Source organism: Epinephelus lanceolatus, chromosome 1 (genome assembly GCF_041903045.1).
Source record: "Epinephelus lanceolatus isolate andai-2023 chromosome 1, ASM4190304v1, whole genome shotgun sequence".
NCBI classification, from domain to species: Eukaryota; Metazoa; Chordata; class Actinopteri; order Perciformes; family Serranidae; genus Epinephelus; species Epinephelus lanceolatus.
The window spans coordinates 5,824,260-5,846,762 of record NC_135734.1 but is presented as its reverse complement, the minus strand read 5'-3'; the positions used below and the strand labels follow the sequence as shown (position 1 = coordinate 5,846,762).

The window sequence follows — 22,503 nt, the reverse complement described above, 5'->3', positions numbered from 1 at the left end:
CTAGACAAGAATTCACAACTTCAAACAATTAAAAAATGTGTTTAAAGCCTTCAAAATCTATAACTAACAGTATGTCCGGATAACACTGATGTCAAAATGTACTGCTATAATCATCTTTGTTTTAAAATGTATTTGTTGTGAAAATGTTTGACCTTTAAAGATGTGTCCCAGATTTTTGTCAACCCTGTCAGATTTCTACAAAACATCATTAAATCAGGTATATATGGGGTTAGCTATTTTACAAGGACTCTTGCTTCCTGGTTTCCAAAAAGGTGGGAATGCAGCTCAAGCACTGGTCAGCTTTCTATTTTTTGATAAATGTAATAACTAATATTGCTATAAGGTGTGTCTCAATCACAACAGGTCAACTCCGTAGCCCCTCTAAATCAAAACTGAATAAGATAATGAATATTTTGATGAGCATTAAGAGAGCTCTTAGCACCTCTGAAAAATAAAAAGGCTCTCCACCATGACTGAAGTGCAAATAAATTAATATATAACTTTTTGTCAACTCTGTAAGACGTTAGCTCCTTCAGATCTAACCTCAGATGCCAGTGGTTGGCCCCTTATAAGGTTTATTAGTCAAGCCTATGATCTTTTAAAATGTATAAAATGATTTATGTGAAGCATCCATGTTTTCACAAACATGGATGTAAATTGTTAAAGATACTTGACTGGTGCGTGGAGGAATACAACTGTGGGGTGGTAATTCTAGTTTATTGTCTTTTTTAGGGTGTGAGTTTTTTAAGGACTACAAAGACAGAGACTACACAGCTGAGGGCCTGGTGTTCAACTGGAATCAGGTATAGAAACTGCTGTGAGTCTGTTCACTCTGTGATCATACAGTAGCATGGCTTTGTCGTATTAACCTGATGACACTGTCTCCACTGACAGGACTATGTGGACGCTCCTTTGACAATCCCGTTGTGCTTTACTCAGAACTTGAACATTGACTGGACTCGATACCAGGTTAGTGCCCCTTTTCTTATTACATGGCTTCACTCTGTTGTCCTCAGTGTACACACACTGACTCACTCTGTCTCTGTACTATTTGTGGTGCGTCAGTGCCATCTGTTGTCCAACCTGCAGAGTGCTTTGGTCGTGATTCATAACCACTGCACGCTTACAATAATAGTTCCAGTGTGGTTTAAACCTCACTGACTCACCATGTGCTGCCAAACATTGTTCAAACCCACATAACTTTATTTTAGATTCCAAAAATACCAAATATATATGTGAAGCTGAATTTTGGAGAAATGTGTATACAATAGTAGTGCAGCCATAAAAAACAGAGACTTGTGCTAGAATATTTCATTTGGTCAAACAAACAGCTGGAATAACCTGTATACTGATACTGCCAGACAGTGTGGTCTAAGATGCTTTGTGTAAATTTAAAAGGATAGTTCAGATTTCCTGAAGCAGGGTCGTTATGAGGTAGTTGTCCATTGCCAGTGCATTACCTTTAGTAGATGTCAGTCAGCTCGCCCCCAGTTTAGAGAGGCAGCAGCAGTGCCAACAGCAGTAACTAAGCAATGTACTGCTGTGCATGGGGTCAGCAGCTATGTGTATTTTAGCCACCTGAAAAAAAGTCCAACCAAAAAACAATCAATATTAGTTGAAGTGTACACTATATTGAGAGTACTTTCACCGCTTTACCGTAATGTCAGATAGCCTGTTCCGACAGTGAAGCTGTCAATGGCCTCAGTTCCTCATTATTTCTCTCATTAATGCCACTTGCCCATTGAGTCATTTTGGCTCACTGAACACAGGAGCTGCTGGTCACCGCTGCCTTGATCAGTCAGTTAGTGGGTGTCACTGTATGACTTTGGTGAATCCAAACTAACCCTTTAACACCAAATTTCGCAATAATGCAAACAAACTAGCTGAATGAGGCAGCGGTAGACCAGCGGCTCCTATGTTCGGCGATGTTAAATTACTGTTCTATTGATGCAGTCTGGCTTTGAAAAGAGCAATATAACATCTTCAGTTCCCCGTGTGAAATCACTGATGGTAAGGTAAAGCAGTAAAAATACTCTAAACATAGCATATTCTTAAATTGTTATAGAATCCAGCCCGCTTCTCCAAAGTGGGAGCATGCTGACTGACATCTACTGTATGTAATACACTGACTATGGATAAGTACCCCATACAAACCCACTTCAAAAGATCCAAACTATCTCTTTAACGTGTCTGTTTTACAACCTTACTGTGCAACCAATGATTGTCTTCCTTTGTTGTACCAACGGTGTATTTTCCCTTACGTGTGTGTGTGTGTGTGTGTGTGTGTGTGTGTGTGTGTGTGTGTGTGTGTGTGTGTGTTGTTCAGTCGTGGGACCTGGTGGAGCAGACCCAGAACTACCTGAAGCTGCTGCTCCACATCATCAACAGCGATGGTAGGTGGTGGTGGTGGAGGATGTGTTTGTGGAAGTAGTATCACATTAGGTTTTATTAAGTGTAAATGTTTAGAATTGAGACTTAGGCTTGGGTTCAAATTAGAATAAGGGAAAGAACTGCAACAAAAGACTGATCTGCTTATTGTTTTCTTTTTTTGATTATTCGTGTAGGCAAGAAAATTTAAAGCCTAGTTTTTAGTCAGCAGATATCAAAGTGAGGCCTTAAAAATGCTCTCTGAATATAAAAGATGTTCAATTTGCAGTGACACAGAGAAAATCTAAAATGCTGTAATGTATGTTTTTTAACCAATAAACTGATAAACTAAACTAAATACAAGTCTCCCAGGCATTTTTAAAAATGCTTTGTAGAGACTGAATAATGAGCTGTAAAAAGATCAATGAAAGAACGAAAAACTACCAAGTTTTTTGCTTAACTTATCATAATGAAGTAATTGTTGATAGATAGCACGTCCACACTTGCATGTTTTCATTTTTAAACGGCAATTTAAAATAAAAATGATCTCCGTACACACGAGTGGTTTAGCACCCTTTCAGAACTAACCATCCATAGAGTGGTCCAGGAATGAGTCCTAAAACCTGCAAATAAGTTTTGTTTTGTTTGATATCTGAAATAAGGTCTGAAGTTAACACAAGTTGAAGAGACTTATAAGTTTTGTTTTGAAACATATGTCAGTAAATACCCCAAAATGGCATTACAAAAAAGAGTCACTTCTACAAGTTACTGTCCTCTTTAAATTAAGATACTGTAAAATAGAAGAAGGTAGCAAACCCATAGGGGAACAGATGTTTTGATATAATAGTGCTATTGTTAAATTTGGACCCTGACGACTTAAATTCCTGAAGAATGTTTATCTGTTTTGGATTCTGCATTCACTGTGGAGATATACGAGAAAAAGTTTAATTAAAAAATTCGAGGAAACAAGCAGTGAGTAATTGATATATATAAATGGTCATTTTGTGGGAAAAGTATTCCTTTAAATTCTTTAAAAGCTTCACTATTTTAAATGATAAGATACAATGACTATTTTATATAGCCCTTTGCAGTGTTGCTGATAATCTTGAAAGTGATGTTGTGTGTTGTTTCAGATGAGAGTGGCCTCCTGGTGCACTGCATATCTGGCTGGGACCGAACGCCTCTGTTTGTGTCCCTCCTCAGGCTCTCCCTGTGGGCAGTAAGTTCTTCCTCTTTTTTCTCCTCCTGTCTTTTCAGCTCCTCTATTTTCCCCTGGTGTCTCTCCACATGACAGCCAGTCACCCGGCAGCTCATTTGGCCCCTCTAACATTCATTAGTGACTTCAGTAATTCCACACTGAATCCATCTGCCTGGGCCTCAGCCCCCCTCCTTATTCATACGTCTCCATATACAACTAATTTACCATTTCAAACACTCTTTAATTACCCTCTTCTGTATTCATTGCCTTTACTAAAAAAAGAACCTTTATGTCATGAATATGTAATCCTTTTCTCAAGATGTGGTCCATACTGAAAGCTTCTTATAAAACCACAGACCACACTTGTACAATATAGAGCCCTTTTCAGACAGAATAAGAAATCCAATTTTGGTGCCCAGAGCTGTGTGAGACTATCGGCCCCATAGCATTTAATGTATTACGCAATGTTTTAGATCATTGAGATGTTTGACTCATTCTTTCCATGTATTTTTCACAGGACGGCGCCGTTCATGCCAGCCTGGAGCCGGCCGAGATCCTGTATCTGACCATCGCTTACGACTGGTTCCTCTTCGGGTAAAAATAATCATTTACATCATCACTATCATAATTTCATGACTTCACGGTGAGCCTTAACTCATGCCGCATTAACTGGCATGAATACTTTAGAGGTGCATTTGCGACTCCTCTGTGCCATCTGGTTGGAAACGCACTATGTTTGTCTGCGACGCATAATTGAAAAGTGACTGGTGAAGCAGTGGGACAGGGAGGTCAGGACAACATGTTGACCACATCTTTTATTCTCCCACTCTCCACATTTTCTATCTGTGCACACACATATGCAAACACCCTCTCTTGGGGTTCTGCTTTTATAATTAACAGCACGATTTCTCCAATTTGAACCCATCAGAGGCAGTCTCATAAAAAGCCCCTTCACTGCCAGCTAGCTCATGTAATTATACATCAGCAGGCTTGCCCAAGCTCTTGAGACATTGGCCAAGCAGAAGAAGTGTGTGCGTGTGTGTGCATGTGTGTGTGCGTGCGTGTGCATGTGTGTGTGTAAAAGAGGAAAAGATCAGTGAAGTAGGAGTTGATACAGCAGAGAGCCAAAGGGAGTGCCCAGAGGTGCTGGAGCTGCTGCACTTCACCTCATCAGTCACAACTGAATCATATTTGGACTGCAGGTTATTTGTGGAGTGATCTATTGATTTCTTTTCTCTTTCATGGCCACAAACACTGTGAACAGCACCGAAATAGCTGTTACAAAACCCCTCTCAAGAGAATGTAGTAGATTCTGCTCCAGTGCTCATGCACTTTCTGAGTCCCAGTGAAGTCCTTGACTTATGCTTTGATCGGCTGAATTAAAGGGCCAGTTTGCCCTAATTCCAAAAGACCCTCTTCTCACTTATGCCTCACATACATTAGAAGACTTTGAAAAGACTGAAGTGTGACACCCTCCCTCTGTGACAGTGTGACACTATCCCTCTTAAAGGGATAGTGCACCCAAAAATGAAAATTCAGCCATTATCTACTCACCCATATGCCAAGGGAGGCTCTGGTGAAGTTTTAGAGTCCTCACATCCCTTACGGAGATCCGAGGGGGAAGTGGGTAGCAGCACAACTGCACACCTAATGGCTTACAGCGACCCAGATTAAAACGTCCAAGAACACATAATTGAAACCACAAAATATCTCCACACTGCTCGTTCGTAGTGATCCAAGTGTCCTGAAGCCCCGACATAAAAAGTTGTTTGGAAAAACGTCATTTGAACTCACTGTAGCCTGTAGCTCTAACTGCTTCTGTGTACACTGCACTGACGTGTGTGCGCTTGCGCGAGACCGTGAGACATGGGCACCGCCTTCATGTGTGTTCACTTGCTTTCGCTGGTCTCACGCACAAGCGCGCACATGTGAGCACAGTCATCTCAGGAACAGTTTTAAGTTTATTTACTTTATTTACTTTATTAATCCCCCTGAGGGGAAGTTCAATGTTTTCACTCTTGCTTGTCAATTACACACACATGCACAAACAGGACCTATACATGCACAAAGTGGAGAGATGTCAGAGTGAGGGGGCTGCCCTTGGTCAGGCGCCCCAGAAGGGGAGACATTTGGTCAGATACTGAATTGGTGACACTAATCTTGAATCTGTGCTAATTGTATAGATCTCCTGTGCTGTCAGGAGGAAAATGTGTGTGAAGCATCCATGTTTTCACGGACATAGATATAAACTGTAAGAGAAACTTGACTGGTGCGCAGAGGCATACAACTGCGGGGTGGTAATTCTAGTTTTAAGTGGCATGTAATGCAGTACATTTTTCTGTATCTGTTTTCAGTCACATGCTGCCAGATCGACTCTCCAAAGGGGAGGAGGTAAGTTTGTCTTTACATGAAGTTTTACATTATTTCTATGCCAATGATGATATGGTTTCTATTTACTGTGGGGAGACTGATAGACTCACAATATTACAAGCATCAAGTCATTATGTTAAAGCAGGGCTGTCAAACTCATTTTAGTTCATGGGGAGCATACAGCCCAGTTTGATCTCAAGTGGGCTGGACCTGTGAAACTATTGCAGAATAACTGATAACTAACAACAAATAACAACCAATAACCCAAGCTTAACTCAGAGTGAACACATTCAGAGCTGAGTGAACTGACACTGATCAACTGTTCTGGAACCAAAAACTAAGTTTTCCATCTCAGGGTTCATCAACTCAGAGTTCAGGGGTAGACGCAGAGTTTGTTAACTCTGCTTTCTGAAACATGGTCTTGGTCAGGCTGGAAAAGCCTCTAAACACAAAGCATCTGTTTAACTTGCTCCTGAAACCTGCCACCTCTTTGCCTGCATCAATATGAGGTGTGCTATGTCATCCAGTGGACCGGATTAGATCCTTTGATGGGCTGATTCTGGCCTGCATGCAGTATGTTTGATGCTCCTGTCCTAAACGATCGATAAAATTCTATTTGGACAGTTGTTGAAGTTGAAATGCATTTGTAGCAGTGACCAGTTCGATTTTTAGATGAAGAGACATGAAAATTTGTTATGTTCTGAGAAAGCTATGATGAAAATATTTGACAATGACATATGATAGAGCAAATGGAATGAACTGGCAAAAACGGATGGATCCCTCAGTTCAGAATTCAAAACAAAATTATGTCTTAATTGTGTCTGAATACAGTAATATGTCAAAAACATTGCAGACATTACAGGACAATGCAGTCTCAGTTTTTGTTTTAAGATAGACATCTGCATTGGGGATACAGCTGTGTCATAGCTATGTAGAGCACCTGGAAGAAAAATTTCCTTATAATCAGAATCAGAATCAGCTTTGTTCGGCAAGTACGTGTGTACATATAGATAATTTGACTCCAGTAGACTTGCTCTCAGTGTACCAGAAATGACATAAATACTCAAAATCTAGTCAAGAGGTGGAATATACAGAAATATACATTATACAAATATATATCAAATGTAAAAAATATACACTATACAAGGATGCAGTGTTGTTTGACCTGCCACTCTGTGACATTTAGGTGTTCATCAGAGTGACAGCCTGGGGGAAGAAACTGTCTTTGTGACAGGTGGTTTTGGCGAACAGGGCTCTGTAGCGCCTAGCGGAGGGGAGGAGTTTAAACAGATTGTGTCCGGGGTGAGAGGGTTCTGTAGAGATGTTTCCTGCCCGGTTCCTAACCCTTCACCGGTACAGGTCCTGGAGGGAAGATCAGTCCCAATAATCCTCTCTACGCACCTAATTGTCCATTTCAGTCTATTCCTGTCCAGTTTGGTGGCAGATCCAAACCAGACGGTGATGAATGTGCAGAGCACAGACTGGATTATGACTGTGTAGCTAAAATAACTATTTGGAGACTATATATGCTGAAGATGCAATCATTACTCCAAAACTTTTAATAACAAAGATTGAGCTGTTTTTTTCTTTTGTATTTTTCATTGTTAGTTTTCATTGTTCTTGGTAGAATATGCAAGTGGCTGCTAGATTTAGATGGTAATACATTAAGTGGCTGGGAAAGTCTGGAATCTGCCAGCCACAGTGGCAAGTGGACAAAAAAGTTAATTCCCAATCCTGTTATTGTTTAAAAAAAATAGTGAGAAATGTATATTAAGAGATGTTGATGTGAATTTAGGTCGTGCACATGACCTGTGTTTATTTGCTTGTACAGTTGATACAAATTTTGATTTAGAAGTTGTAGGTGGAAGAAAGTTGCGGTTGTTTTGATGTTTTGCTCTAAGCACTGTGTATTGGTCAGAGTAATAGTTGCAGCACTTTTGACCCTCCCCCTCACTGTATGCACCTGTGATGTGGGTTGGATGTATGATCAGGACTGTTTCTTGTTGCTTGTGTATAAGATTATTGTAAAGTGATGAAGCCTGTTGCAACCTGTTGTTTGCACAGTTGCACTTGTGAATATACAGTACAGGCCAAAAGTTTGGACACACCTTCTCATTCAATGCGTTTTCTTTATTTTCATGACTATTTACATTGTAGATTCTCACTGAAGGCATCAAAACTATGAATGAACACATGTGGAGTTATGTACTTAACAAAAAAAGGTGAAATAACTGAAAACATGTTTTATATTCTAGTTTCTTCAAAATAGCCACCCTTTGCTCTGATTACTGCTTTGCACACTCTTGGCATTCTCTCGATAAGCTTCAAGAGGTAGTCACCTGAAATGGTTTTCCAACAGTCTTGAAGGAGTTCCCAGAGGTGTTTAGCACTTGTTGGCCCCTTTGCCTTCACTCTGCGGTCCAGCTCACCCCAAACCATCTCGATTGGGTTCAGGTCCGGTGACTGTGGAGGCCAGGTCATCTGCCGCAGCACTCCATCACTCTCCTTCTTGGTCAAATAGCCCTTACACAGCCTGGAGGTGTGTTTGGGGTCATTGTCCTGTTGAAAAATAAATGATGGTCCAACTAAACGCAAACCGGATGGGATGGCATGTCGCTGCAGGATGCTGTGGTAGCCATGCTGGTTCAGTGTGCCTTCAATTTTGAATAAATCCCCAACAGTGTCACCAGCAAAACACCCCCACACCATCACACCTCCTCCTCCATGCTTCACAGTGGGAACCAGGCATGTGGAATCCATCAGTTCACCTTTTCTGCGTCTCACAAAGACACGGCGGTTGGAACCAAAGATCTCAAATTTGGACTCATCAGACCAAAGCACAGATTTAGATTTAGTTAGCTGATTGGTTCTTGCCATAATATGAATTTTAACAGTTGTCCAATAGGGCTGTCGGCTGTGTATTAACCTGACTTCTGCACAACACAACTGATGGTCCCAACCCCATTGATAAAGCAAGAAATTCCACTAATTAACCCTGATAAGGCACACCTGTGAAGTGGAAACCATTTCAGGTGACTACCTCTTGAAGCTCATGGAGAGAATGCCAAGAGTGTACAAAGCAGTAATCAGAGCAAAGGGTGGCTATTTTGAAGAAACTAGAATATAAAACATGTTTTCAGTTATTTCACCTTTTTTTGTTAAGTACATAACTCCACATGTGTTCATTCATAGTTTTGATGCCTTCAGTGAGAATCTACAATGTAAATAGTCATGAAAATAAAGAAAACGCAATGAATGAGAAGGTGTGTCCAAACTTTTGGCATGTACTGTATACATATGGATTTATGAAGTCTTTTCGTGTGCAACAACAATACTTTCTGCAGAGCCCAATCAATACATCGGTCTGGCCAATATCATCGGCTGAGTTTGGCCGATCACATGGCTCGGCATACATATTAGCCTGTAGGTCATGAGAAATGTCGCAACAGAAATCCCAGATATGATGCCATTTGTAGTTTGTCCACCAATTCCTAATTATCTTAAATATCAATGATGGTATTTGCCTCAAATCTTATATCAGTTTGACTCTAAATTTGCAAGCACACTAGAGGTTTATGTGATCGTGATCTCAAACATCAACATTATATTTTGGTGTCAGTCCCTGAGAATCAAAAGGAGAGAGCTTCTTTATTATGCAGCTATTTTATACGCAGCCACTAATCACAGAGGGGGAAATGTATCAAAGTGGCAGAAACATCAATGTCTACACCATGAGTAGTATCAGTAGAACCAAATTAAATGTAGTCAAAGTGTGTCAAAGTGTTCCTTTAGACACATTCATCTCGCTTTTTGTACCTGGTACTAATAACTACCTGTTCTCCAAGTCAGGATTAGAATATATGCACTTCACATAATGCGATCAAAATTAATATATATTTTTAAATGATTGAAGAACTACTCATTACTGGAAGTGTATGTCATCCAAGAGAGATAATAAAAACTAATGGAATGGTCAAAGTTGTCATATTGAAATTTTTAGATGTGCTGATGAATTTGTGTCATCAACTCATGCATTGAGCAAAGTTACAAGTAACGTTCCACCTTAAAAGTTGCTAGCAGTCGGCCCATTAAATTAAATTATTTTTTCTCAGTCTACAGCTGCTGTCAGAGGCAGCAAAACATCCTGACATTTTATAGTTATAGTTTACTACTCTGTATTTAGGACTGTTTGATATGAAAGAACAGTGTGTATTAGGACACGTACTGGCGTGTTGCCTCAAACTAAAAGTGTAGTGATTGACTATCGTGTGCTGTGTTTCTCCTCTGATCATAAATGTTTTTTCTCTTAGATTTTCTTTTTTTGCTTCAATTTTTTGAAGCACATTGTCTCAGAGAAGTTCTCCGCTGTTAAGAAACAGAGGTGGGTTCCTCCATTTCTTTCATGTTATTATGCTCCTTCATGTTATTTCTTTCTTTCTTTCTTTCTTTCTTTCTTTCGTTCTTTCTTTCGTTCTTTATTTCTTTTTCATATTCAAGAATGTATTTATTATAAAGCTATAGCTGCTAAATGTTTGTAGTAACACTCGCACAGTAAATAAGTAACTCAGTGAATATCCAGCCCCTGTAGGAAAATATAATTTGTGTGAATCCAATTCTCTGTCTTAGATCTCTGATGTTATTTCATCATTTTTCTGTCTTTCAGAAGGAAGAACTCCCACTTCAAAGACAGTGATTTCACTGTGGAAGATCTCTGCCAGTTAAGTAAGTCAGTGTGTCTCATACATTCCTCCCTCCACACTCCACACAGGCACACAGACTGGGTACCTCTGATAGACCTTTGATAGATGTGCTCATTGTTATTTAGCTCATTATTTTCTAACTAATCTAATAAGGAAGGAAGGGGTGGGAATTACCAGAGGACCCACGATGCTATATTATCATGATATTTAGGTCACAATACAATATTGTCACACTTAGGTCACAGTATTGCAATATGCTGAGTATTGCAAGAAATCTCTGGCAATGTATTGCAATCTATTACCTTTTATTCCAACTGCAAATTATTCCCCCCAAAGGAAAACTTTGTCAACATCAGTTTTACCTCATAAGATAAAGTTTTCAGTCTGAGTTTAATCATTTTTATTGCAGCAAAATGTGATGCAAAGCAAACAGACTGACCAACATAGTCAGAAATGCTGCATACTGAACTGTGGGCAGATTTAATGCCCTCTGCAAGGCCAGATTAAGCACATGAGCGAAACCCTTCACATGCAGGTATCCTGCTAACTGAATGGCAACACTTATGTTACAAGCGTTGTCTGCTACAGTGACAAGGTTTTTATGGGCAATCTTCCATCTTTGTGCTGCATTTTGCAGGAGGTCTGCAATGTTTGTTCAGATGTGACTTTTGTGTACAGCTCTAGTTTGGAGAACGTGAGACAGCAGTCACCAGTCCTCTGTGAGATAATGTACCTTTATAGTCACATATGAATCCTCTGACCTTGAAGTCCAGGCGTCACAAGTTAATGCCACACTTCCTGCTGGACTCAAAGATTCCTCAGCGTTATGCTTCACTCCATTGCAGAGCTGTGTTGGTACAAAACGTCAGGACGGAGTCACATACCTGAGTTCCAGTGTTTTTAGCATGTAACAAAAGCCTTCATTTTCAGCAACGCTCTATGGACGCAGATCTTTGCACATGAAGTAGATGATGGTCTGTGTTATTTTCTTTGCTCTCTCAGAGTTGGCTGGTACTTTGTCAAGCTAAGTGTGTCCAGTTTTGGTTGATTTTTCAGCAGAGTGGGTTTCGTGGCTGTCAGTGGCTAACGCTATCTCTGGATGGTGGCCTGTGAGGTGAGTTAGTAGTATTCCCAGAGTATTTTTAATCTCAAGTCAAAAAATCAAGTCACGTTGAGACCTTGCTATAAATCAAGCAAGTCACAAGTCAAGTCATACTCACAAACTCATGAAGATAATAAACTGCAACCAGTGGTGGAATGTTGAGGTTTGAACTGTTGGTTAGACAAAACAAACTGTGATTGTCACTTTGGACTCGGGTAAGTGTGACGCTATCTCTCACTATTTCCAGAATTTCCACAAACTAAACGATCAATCGATTAATGGAGAAAATAATCAGCAGATAAGCCCATAATGAATATCATCATTAGTTAAAGGGATAGTGCACCCAAAAATGAAAATTCAGCCATTATCTACTCACCCATATGCCGATGGAGGCTGAAGTTTTAGAGTCCTCACATCCCTTGCGGAGATTGGCGGGGGGAGTGGCTAGCACACCTAATGGCAGATGGCGCCCCAGACTAACGTCCAAGAACACAAAATTGAAACCACAAAATATCTCCATACTGCTCATCCATAGTGATCCAAGTGTGCTGCAGCCCCGACATAAAAAGTTGTTCGGAAAAACGTCATATGAACTCTGTTTTTAGCCTCACTGTAGCCTGCAGCTCTGACTGCTTCTCTGTGCTCCGCGCTCACGTGTGCGCGCTCAGGGTGATCGGTGATGCACGGTCTCTGAAGAGCAGCAGTCTCGTCAGTACTGATGTCCAGATTCTCAAGTGCAGGCATTGCCAATTCCCAGTCTGAGCAGCAAAGACTTTCCTCATCCGTTGGCATTGCTTTGCATTTGAAACAACTACACCACTAGGTTTCCAGTGCTCGACTCTGGTATTCTGCGGCTGGCTGAGGGTTAGGCTCATGAGCTGCGGTGGCTGCTTTGTCCAGTAGCCTGAGTTCCGTCCGTATACTCGGGCTCAAACAAATAGGGCTCAACAAAGAAATGCTGTTCCTCCTCAATTTCAAAGTCTTCAGACATGTTGGGCTGTCCTTTGCTAAAAGACCGTAGTGCAAATTATCTTTTAGCGACTGTGGCTACTGTTGTCTCTCCCTGCGGTGCACGTGTCATGTGATGTAAACACAGGTGAGCAAAGCTCATGCTTTCGCTGGTCTCGCGCAGGCACGCACACGTGAACGCGGAGCACAGAGAAGCAGTCAGAGCTGCAGGCTACAGTGAGGCTAAAAACAGAGTTCATGTGACGTTTTTCCAAACAACTTTTTATGTCAGGGCTGCAGCACACTTGGATCACTATGGATGAGCATGTTGGAGATATTTTGTGGGTTCAATTTTGTGTACTTGGACGTTAGTCTGGGGCGCCGTCTACCATTAGGTGCGCTATCCGCTCCGCCCGCCGATCTCCGCAAGGGATGTGAGGACTCTAAAACTTCACCAGGGCCTTCCTCAGCATGAGGGTGAGTAGATAATGGCTGACTTTTCATTTTTGGGTGCACTATCCTTTTAATAGTTCAAAATCAGCTCCACTTCAATCAACTACAACAGTAAAATCCTGCTTTTACATTAATGCACGAGTTAGAATCATCTAATAAGATGACATATTGTAGTAGACTACAACAGTCACAGGGAACATTTTGTTGTACTTTTACTTGTTATACTTTAAATACATTTTCCTGATTATACTTACATACTTTTACTTAAATAATATTGTAAATGGGGTGTCAGTGGCTTAGTGGCAGAGCAGGCGCCCATGTACAAGGTTGTTCCCGCAGCGGCCCGGGTTCGAATCCAGCCTGTGGCCCTTTGCTGCATGTCATCCCCCCTCTCTCTCTCCCCCTTCATGCTTACCTGTCCTGTCCAATAAAGGCAAAATGGCCAAAAAGATATCTTAAAAAAAATAAAAATTTTAAATGCAGGAATTTGACTTGTAACAGAGTATTTTTACAGGGTGGTATTAGTTACTTTTACCAGAGTAAAGGATTTAAATACTTCTTCTCCTGCTCTAAGCCCTCTGGTCACGGTGAAAGTCTCCACTCACATAGCATACCTGCTGCTCTGAGAGAGCAGGTGAGATAATAACACACTGTAATAGTCCCCAAACACGAGCTGATCACCAATGGGAGGCAAAAAGAAAACAAAAGTCACAGGGGAAACTATCTCATGGCGCATGGATGCTCACGGCAATTGCATACACACACACTCACAGATAGTGAACTTATGTTGGAACAGCAGGCAGGAGCAGTCGTTAAGCATTGTTGCAGTATCAAAACCTTGTACAAATAAGAGAGCCGGGGCATATGAAGCTGGCAGTGCATGTCTCGGCTCTCACAGTGGTGACTGTGTGTTCGTATAACGGCCTGGTGCTGACAGTGTGCCGCTGGTTGCAAAGCACTTTCAGTACTAAATGAGTTATTGAAAACCTAACTACATGTATCAAGCAGATAGAACTGAATAAAAATTCATACCGCCATTCCTCCGAGGAGAGCTGTGGTAGAGTGCGTCCGTACGAATATCAGCCAATGGGTCGTCTTCCACTGCAACATATGCATCATCATATTTTAAAAGCAAAACGTAACTACTCAATGTCTAGAAAAATACAAATATTAAATAAAAATGTAAAGTCCTTTCAAGTCATCTGTTTCAAGTCAAAGTCAGGTCTCAAGTCCTGAATACCAAGTCAAAGTCAAGTCTCAAGTCAAGTCTTTCATCAGTCTTATTCAATCAAGTCTCAAGTCCTCAAATTTGCGACTTGAGTTGGACTTGGGTTAAGTCATGTAACTCAAGTCCCCCGTGTCTGGGCACTGTACTGGTGTGTTTGATTGGAGTAGTGTGACTACTTTTTTACTGTCAGCTACACGTTGGTGTTCCTGTACAGAAAGTTACATTTCACCTGGGATTTCTTGTTGTTAAAGGTAACATGCTTCAGTTTGGTGTGTCATGGAACTGGGTATTGGTGGTAATATTCTAAGGGTGATCAGGATCAGGAGATGGATTGGTTCGTTTTCTTTCACACCGGCGCAAACAAGCCGTTAAAAAGCGAGGCCCACCTTTTTATCTTGGTACGGTTGTTTTGTTTTTTGCACCAGGGGTCGTTTGACTGCTTTCACATCAGCCCAAATGAACCATACTAACTAACTGTGTAAATGGACATGAGATTGTTTTAACCGAACCAAACAGATTCGGTATGAAAGCACTCCAACAGTGACTATAGAAACCCACATTTTCCTTTTGAGCTTTTAACATTTAATAAAAAAGTTACAAACGTGTGCAGGGAAAGTCTTAAATGTGGCATTATTTTTTTTATCTGAGTCCTGCTTGTTATATCATCTTTCCTCCTCCTTTTTTTTGGGGGGGTGGCGTACTTGTGGCAGCTTTGGGAGCTTCTGCCACTTGCCTCTGGTCTGATGCAATGAGGAATAACAAAGGTTTGGAGTGCTGCGAGCACAGACAGTGTCGGGCCAGAGACAAAGCAGTAAGACTCTGGGTGATAAGACAGTGCTTTCATCTCTTTAGAGAACCGCAAGGCTTGATTCCAAAACATCTTGCGTCACAAATCTTTATGTCTGCAGCCTTTTAACCTTCAGTAGAGTCTGCCATGTACATTAGCATACTGCTTTATGTGGTAGTTTATCCTTTTCACAGCCATAGATGCCTTATAATTATAATTTCTGTTAGTACATTTATAGACACTTCTGGCACAACTAGAGGAGGAAAAGAAGAGAAAAGCAGCTGAAAACAGTTGTTCAGAATATGTCTCTGAAGGACCATAATACTGTGCAAGCTATCCTAAGTGTGTGTGGGACACTGAAGTATTGATTTTTTCTTTTTTATTTTATTTTTTTTTTTTACAGCAGACTAATGAGAATTGCTCAGTTACATTAAGTGTACCTGTAAGCTTTTCCAGCATGTACAATACCTTGTTTCGGTAGAATGCAGCTATCATTAATGTTAATGTTATAACAGAGAGCCAAGGTCATGATATCATGACCCGGCTAGTCTCTGTTCCACTAGCTTCTGTAATTTAATGCAATCTCATATTCAGCGTTTCTTTCCACAGTCTGAGACAAATCTTCTCCACTACAGCTGTTGCTGTAAAGAGCTGAACCCTTTGGGATTTTAACACTCACTCTGCGAGCAGAGAAAAACTATAGCACATATGAAAGAAATACAAGTGCTGCAGCATGGGTATTTACGTCATCATAACTTGGTTTCATGTTTCGTCTATATCTATAAAATTTACCAGCGCTCCCTTCAAGTCAGTGTTCTTTCCTCTCTGTCCTGCTTTCATTACAGACATGTCTGAATAAACTGCTACGCCCTGACTCTCGTCTGTTGAGTTGTGATGTATTACCTGCAAAGGTCTAGGCAGGGGCGTAGCTTCAAATTCTTGGCCCTATGAAAACACAATCAGTTCGCTTACATGACATTAGAGAAAATCAATGTGTTGTGTAAGCCTGACTAAAATCATACTTTTAAAATACATGTAAACATGTTAGTCCAACTGCAGGACATACTGAATCTAATTTCTTAAAGTCGGTTTAACGCACCCAGATAATGTGATTAGCAATCGATTTACTCCTGCATGTATACAGTCAGGTGGACCCAAACTGGTTTCGCCTGAGCTTTGACCTGGAAGTCGAATAGCATTAAATACGTAACAGGAGAAGAAGCTGGTAACAACATGGTAAAATCTATATCCAGAGCAGTGCATTTTTGGACAGATTAAATGTACAGTGCTGTAACGTTGTCTACCATGGTACCAATTTACTATTAGCTAACTGTAGCTAACTTGGTTGTCGATTGTTTGGTCTGTGACCTAATAGGTCAGCTGGAAAAAGGTCCAATACTAACAAGCTGAAAGGGGGTATCACGACCTATCGTAGTGGAGTTGAACATACTTCAGTCAATAAATTGATTCCCCTCCTGTGCTTATACACTGGGACAAGGACACTAGTCAGATGAAATGGCCAAGTCGAGCTAAAGCTGTAGGTCGACCACCCTGTGTATGTAAACGTACTAAGTCTCTGAGTCCCGCCCTCCCTCTCTTGATTCATGTCTTTCTTATGCAGTGTTTGATTTTTTTTTAAATTATATTATATTTACAAAGTCAGTTCACTTTCTTTCCCTTTTCTCTTTTTTTTTGGAAACTACTCAGCTAATAGTTCTATTTCCATGAATGGTGCTAAATACAGACAGAGTTAACTGTGTTAACCTTTGGGGGAACCGGAGGGTGGGCGCTTCACTTCAGTGATGATGCCATCAGCATTATCAGCAATAACCGCTGTAGGAGCACAATGCAGAGAGGTGGCAATTAATTAGCCAGAAGGATACACACATAGGGACTCACATGTACTAAAATGCATTTGCGGCTTGACCATCTACGACAGCAAAGAACAGAGAAGCTCAGATCACAACAGGATGCCGTTTGCTACTATATCAGTCCCTTCAGGATTTCGTTTTTTTGTGATTGTTGCAGCCTGAAATGCCTGATTTCATGGCAGCGTTTCTAAAGAAAGAAAGAAAGAAAGAAAGAAAAGAAATTGTGATGCATGTCGCTTTTTTTTAATTTTTTTTTTTTCGTTTGGCAATGTAATTGCGGGGGCAAGTGAAGATTGTAATCTCGGATTCAGAGGTTATTATCAGGAGCAGTCAGTGTTTCCCACAAAATCAGAAACTATTTGTAACAGTAGGGGGGGTTGGAAGCAGTGGAGGGTGGTGGTCAGCTGTTTCTGCAGTTTGAAGCAGCACAGTAGGACCACCTCCATGAGCTGCTCTCCTCTTGCTCTCTCTGCCCGGTTAGCAGGAGCTAACACAACACATCGTGATCTCATCCCTCTGCTACTTATTGTATTTTGTTGCTTGGGCAGAAGCCCTGCAGCAGCGGTTAACGTCCAACACCAAGCTGTTAACACTGACACCGTAATGGCTCAACCCTGTTGTTAAACTGGTTAATAACGTTGGGTAACATTGCCTGTGTGATGCTAACAGTTAGCCCTGTCACTGTGTGCGTCACCCTGTCCCAGTTGCTGGTCCCTCAGCAGTAGTGTCATGATAAACAGAGGGAGAGAAGGGCTGAGCGAATCAATAAGCTGCACACAGCTCTATAATTAAATGAGATTTTACCTGTTTTAAATGGTAAAATTTGCAGTGAAGTTGTGGTGATTGGATAAAATTGCAAGGTTGCACAGAATTCACAGGTATTGGCTGAATTTGTGTTAATTGTTGCCATTGCAACATCCTGGAGGGACTGATATATCAGTGCTCTGAATGTTGTACACAGAATTTCAAATAAACCATATTACATATTTAAAAAAAAAAAAAGAAAGAAAAACTACAGTTCTTATCTAAACTATGAAGCGAGCCATATGACATACTGTTGAGTAAAATTATGTTCTGACGCTGGAGCTTTTAGCATTGTTGCAAATGTCAGTGGGATTTTGATCGAGGCTTTCTTACTTCTGTGAAAGAACCTGGAAGTTCACACTTCAACTCTCTGTACACCGACCTGAGGTTTGCTTGCTGTGATATTTCAAAATGTCTGCGATGTAAAAGGTCTACTGAGTTAGGAGCTGAATGAACAGCCCTGCTGTGTGTTTGGTTTCAGAGCCGAGGGATCGCGGCAGTGTGACCAGTCTGAGCAGTGACTTTTCCCTCATCACTGAGGATGTGGGCGGTGCCTCCAGCCTCACCAATGACACCATGGACCTGTTGTCCAGCCAACCCCAGGCCTCCAGCTGGTCAGTATCACACACAGGCTCCCAAAATTCAGGGATTCATTTCCTTTAAAAAATGTTTTAATTGTGTGGTTTGGAAGTTGATGGATACACCTATTTATACAAGTTATTGGTTCAGTTTGTCAAAATTTAAGCTTTTCCATGAACAACACGCAGACATACATGTATGTCTCACTGTGTATCTCACTGTTGTTGTAAGCACTGCTGAAAACAGCACTGCTTACAACAACAAAAAAATACGCTAGGGGCTGCATTGGTGGGGGTGCGATGCTTCTAGTGTTGTTAGTTAGTTAATTTTATTCCCGTGTCATGCACCTAGAAGTGCCCAACCCTCATGGGTTTATAAGACACCAAAAGAGATAGTTGCAGCATTCACAGATAATTCATAACAATTCAGTTCATTTCAAAATAACAAAAAAGAAACAAACATACTATAACAGCTCATTCTTGAACAAAATATTCTGTCTTCTCTCCCAGGCCTTGCAAACAAAATCTGCAACAAAAAAGTTCATGATGCCAAATTATGACTAAGATGCAGTACCTCCCTAAATGTCTCAATACAGATACTAAAATAATACCATGACCAAAACCTAAAACATCAGGAAATAGTCTGACTAAACAGAAAACTAGAAAATGTGCTTTCAGTAGAGGGCAAACTTCCACCAAGGATGTGCATTGAAGCATTTAATCTCTTTAAAGCTACTCTTACCTTTCTTGCATTTCACACAGCACTTGTAAAAAAATTGAACATCCCCAACTCCCGCCTCCCTCCAAAGTCCCATCCCCCTCCTCCTGCAACTCCACCTCCCTCCAAAGGCCTACTCCCCCCTCCTCCATTACTGGTGTGTCCCATATAGATCTTACTGCTAGTAAGACGGTAGGAAAGACAGGAGGCTGCGCAAAATTACGCAGCGACACGACATGACACGCCTCTTTGAGGCGGTTCTACCAGTAGCGGTCTCGTACGAACTACGAGTTTCGAAAGACTGATGAAAGCAAAGATGGCTGCGCTCTATATTTACCATAAGTGTCTCTGCTCTTTCCTATTATTTTTACTGTTTAGCAAATTTGAGTCCTCATTTTAATTATTTGTACACATTAAAATGCCTTATGGGAATGCTTTATGATGTGTTGTTGTGCATGGAATGTCGTGTATGTGTTGTTTATCGGTTGGTGTTGGTGAAAGTAGCTAGCAGTGTTGCTAATAATAAAGGCTCCACTACTGCAATAGTGAGGACTGCTTTCTTGGAGGCATCCATCTTTGTTTACGTTTAGGTCGTAAATGGTACAAACACAAACGGGGCCGCATATCGCCAATTTAAACAGGAAGTTACAACATCATCTTGAGTCTCACCGCTCATAGCAACGTAAATGGATCACAGCATATGTCCTCATTACGTCTATGATAGACGTAGCCGTTGGCAAGGTAATGTTAGATACACAGAAGAGGAGAGTGAGTGTAATGTTACAACCAAGTCAAATGCAGCCCTGGACTTTCAAAACTCAACCGGAGTCAGTGATGACTGATGAGTTTTAGAATAAGGTTACAGTGCTAACGTTAGATAGTAGCGTTAACATTACTAGTAAGTGGAAACGCACAAGGAAGATAACGTTTATGTTTCAGAGGCTACGCTACAGTAGGCTGTTAGTCATTAGTAACTGGAGGCTGTGTTGTCATATATAATGCTATGAACTGAACTGAACTTCTTTATTTGTCATTTTTATGCGCAGCACAAAAACGAAATGACATTTCGCATACCCCAAGCAAAAATAATCGTAATTTTATATTTGCAACCAGATTCAGTAACCGCTTGCAACCGATTCAGTTCAATTTGTTGTACATTTTTTCTGTTTCCACTGAAAAATTGTGGAAGGTACCAATGGAACCGTTACAAACTGCTCCTATCGGGGCGCCAGTGGCTTAGTGGTAGAGCAGGTGCCCCATGTACAAGGCTGTTGCGGCAGCGGCCCAGGTTCGACTCCAGCCTGTGGCCCTTTGCTGCATGTCACTCCCTCTCTCTCTCCCCCCTTCACGCTTGTCTGTCCTATACATTAAAGGCTAAAAAGCCCCAAAACATATCTTTAAAAAAAAAAAAAAAAAAAATACTGCTCCTATCGTTGGTCCCCCCTCTGTTGGGGTACCTAAGACACAGAGCTGGTACTAAAAAGTGGAGCTAGAAACACTGCAGTCTGTTCATTGGTCAATAGCAGACGGTCACTCCTCTCGCAGCAGCTATAGACTGAGAAAAAAAAATTTAACTCTCTGCCGGCAACTTTTAAGGTTGAAAATTTACTTGTAACGTTACTCAATGCATGAGTTAATGACGGGAATCCATCAGCACATCTTAAATTTCAATATGACAACTTTGTCCATTCCATTAGTTTTTATTGTCTCTCTTGGGTGACATCCATTTTTTGTAATGAGTGGATCTTTAAGTGTTTGAAATTATATTTCAGTTTTGATCAGATTATGTTAATTGCATATATTCTAATCCTCACCTGGAGAAAAAAAGTGTTGTGGAGTGTCACTCCCATGGGCTCCAGCAACACTAAACCCCTGCACATGCCTGAGAAGGACTAAATGCACGAACCTGCTATTTTTAAATATCCCATGGAGAGAGACTCTCACTGCAGCCTGTTTTATTTTGTTATTGAAATTGTCGGCTTGCAACCTCGTTCTGTGGACGATAAATGAGGTGCAGACTCCCCTCTGTGTCACCGCTGAAGAGGAAATACACCAAGTGCTGGACGGAGCAGTGAGTGACAACAACCCAGCCCACAATTAAGAGTACTGTTTATGGTGTAAAACACTCAACAGACCTAGGGTCTAGGTACCATGTCTGAAGGGTAACTTTTGGTTGTACCATACCGAAAGTGTTTGGTGGAGACAGGGCTTTATTAAACAGTGTTTAATAAGTACACCTCCTTGGGGGAGGATCTGAGTTATACCAAGAACATTTTCCAGTAATAAAAGTAATAATCGACAAAAATGTACATGCCATGATTACCACTACCAGGACTGAGTGTAAATTGATAGTATATAACTGGTGTTGTGGATCTGTTTACATGTGAACATCTGATTTTTAATTGCAAGATATTGTAAATTTAATATTACCAATGTAAACGTTGTGTTTGTTTATAAAGATGTTTGCCATGATAAAGCCAAATTAGCCAATGGTGATCAATGCCCTTAATTGCCCCTTCACACTTTGAGGGTAAAAAAAAAGTTCACTAGTCACAAAATAAAAACATTGCCCTGAATTGTATCTGACTATTTATATTATCTATCACATTCACTAACCCACTGCTCTGTAAACAGCTCGGCATGTCTGTCTGCAAGGTGCTTTGCCAAGTTGGACGTGTTAGCTCCCTTATTCTGCGTAGGTTTAAAACATCTTTTACAGACCGGCTTTGTAGTGTCTGTGGGCCTGCCCTGACTGTTGGCTGTGTAAATGAAATGATGCCGTATTGCACTTTGTGAGTCTGCCTTGTTGACAAGCCATAGGTCAACAAGAGCACTTGTATTTGTAGCCATGCCTCTTCCACTATGTCTGCAAATAGTGAAAGCGGAGAGCTGCACACACACTGTAAGATTTTTTTCTTTTTCTTTTTTTATCTTGCCTGTTTGTCTGTGTGTCAGTCTGTGCCCCTTCTCTAAATTTTGAGGTTTTTGGATTTCTTTTCTTTTTTTTTAATGCTTCTGCGCTGATGATCACTGTAACTGCAGGCATGGTGTTTTCTTGTTGTTGGCCTGTCTATCTACCCATCCATCCTGTTCTGGTGAATGTGATACCTTAAGAACGCCAGGAAGGATTTTTTTTTTCAAATTTGGCACAACTGTCCACTTGGACTCAGGGGTGAAATGACTAAATTTAGGTGATCAAAGATCAAGGTCATTGTGACCTTGTATGACTCATTCTTGTGAACGCAATATTTCAAGAACGCCTTGAGGGGATTTCTTCAAATTTGGCACAAATGCTGACTTGGACTCGAGGATGAAGTGATTAGATTGTAGTGGTCCAAGGTCAAGGTCACTGTGACCTTGCATTCATCTCATTCTCAGG

At 40.9% G+C, this 22,503-nt stretch overlaps 1 protein-coding gene across 1 annotated transcript in view; it reads left to right on the top strand.

The window, feature by feature from the left end:
- The window catches only part of mtmr14 (myotubularin related protein 14), a 50,893-nt gene that overhangs the window by 17,813 nt on the left and 10,577 nt on the right, over positions 1–22,503 (top strand). The window contains exons 8-16 of the mRNA XM_033627168.2: positions 733–803; positions 895–969; positions 2,327–2,393; positions 3,501–3,586; positions 4,083–4,159; positions 5,920–5,956; positions 10,246–10,316; positions 10,599–10,657; positions 18,310–18,442. Of these exons, the coding sequence (XP_033483059.1) occupies positions 733–803; positions 895–969; positions 2,327–2,393; positions 3,501–3,586; positions 4,083–4,159; positions 5,920–5,956; positions 10,246–10,316; positions 10,599–10,657; positions 18,310–18,442 (676 nt within the window). The remainder of the gene's footprint in view (positions 1–732; positions 804–894; positions 970–2,326; positions 2,394–3,500; positions 3,587–4,082; positions 4,160–5,919; positions 5,957–10,245; positions 10,317–10,598; positions 10,658–18,309; positions 18,443–22,503) is intronic.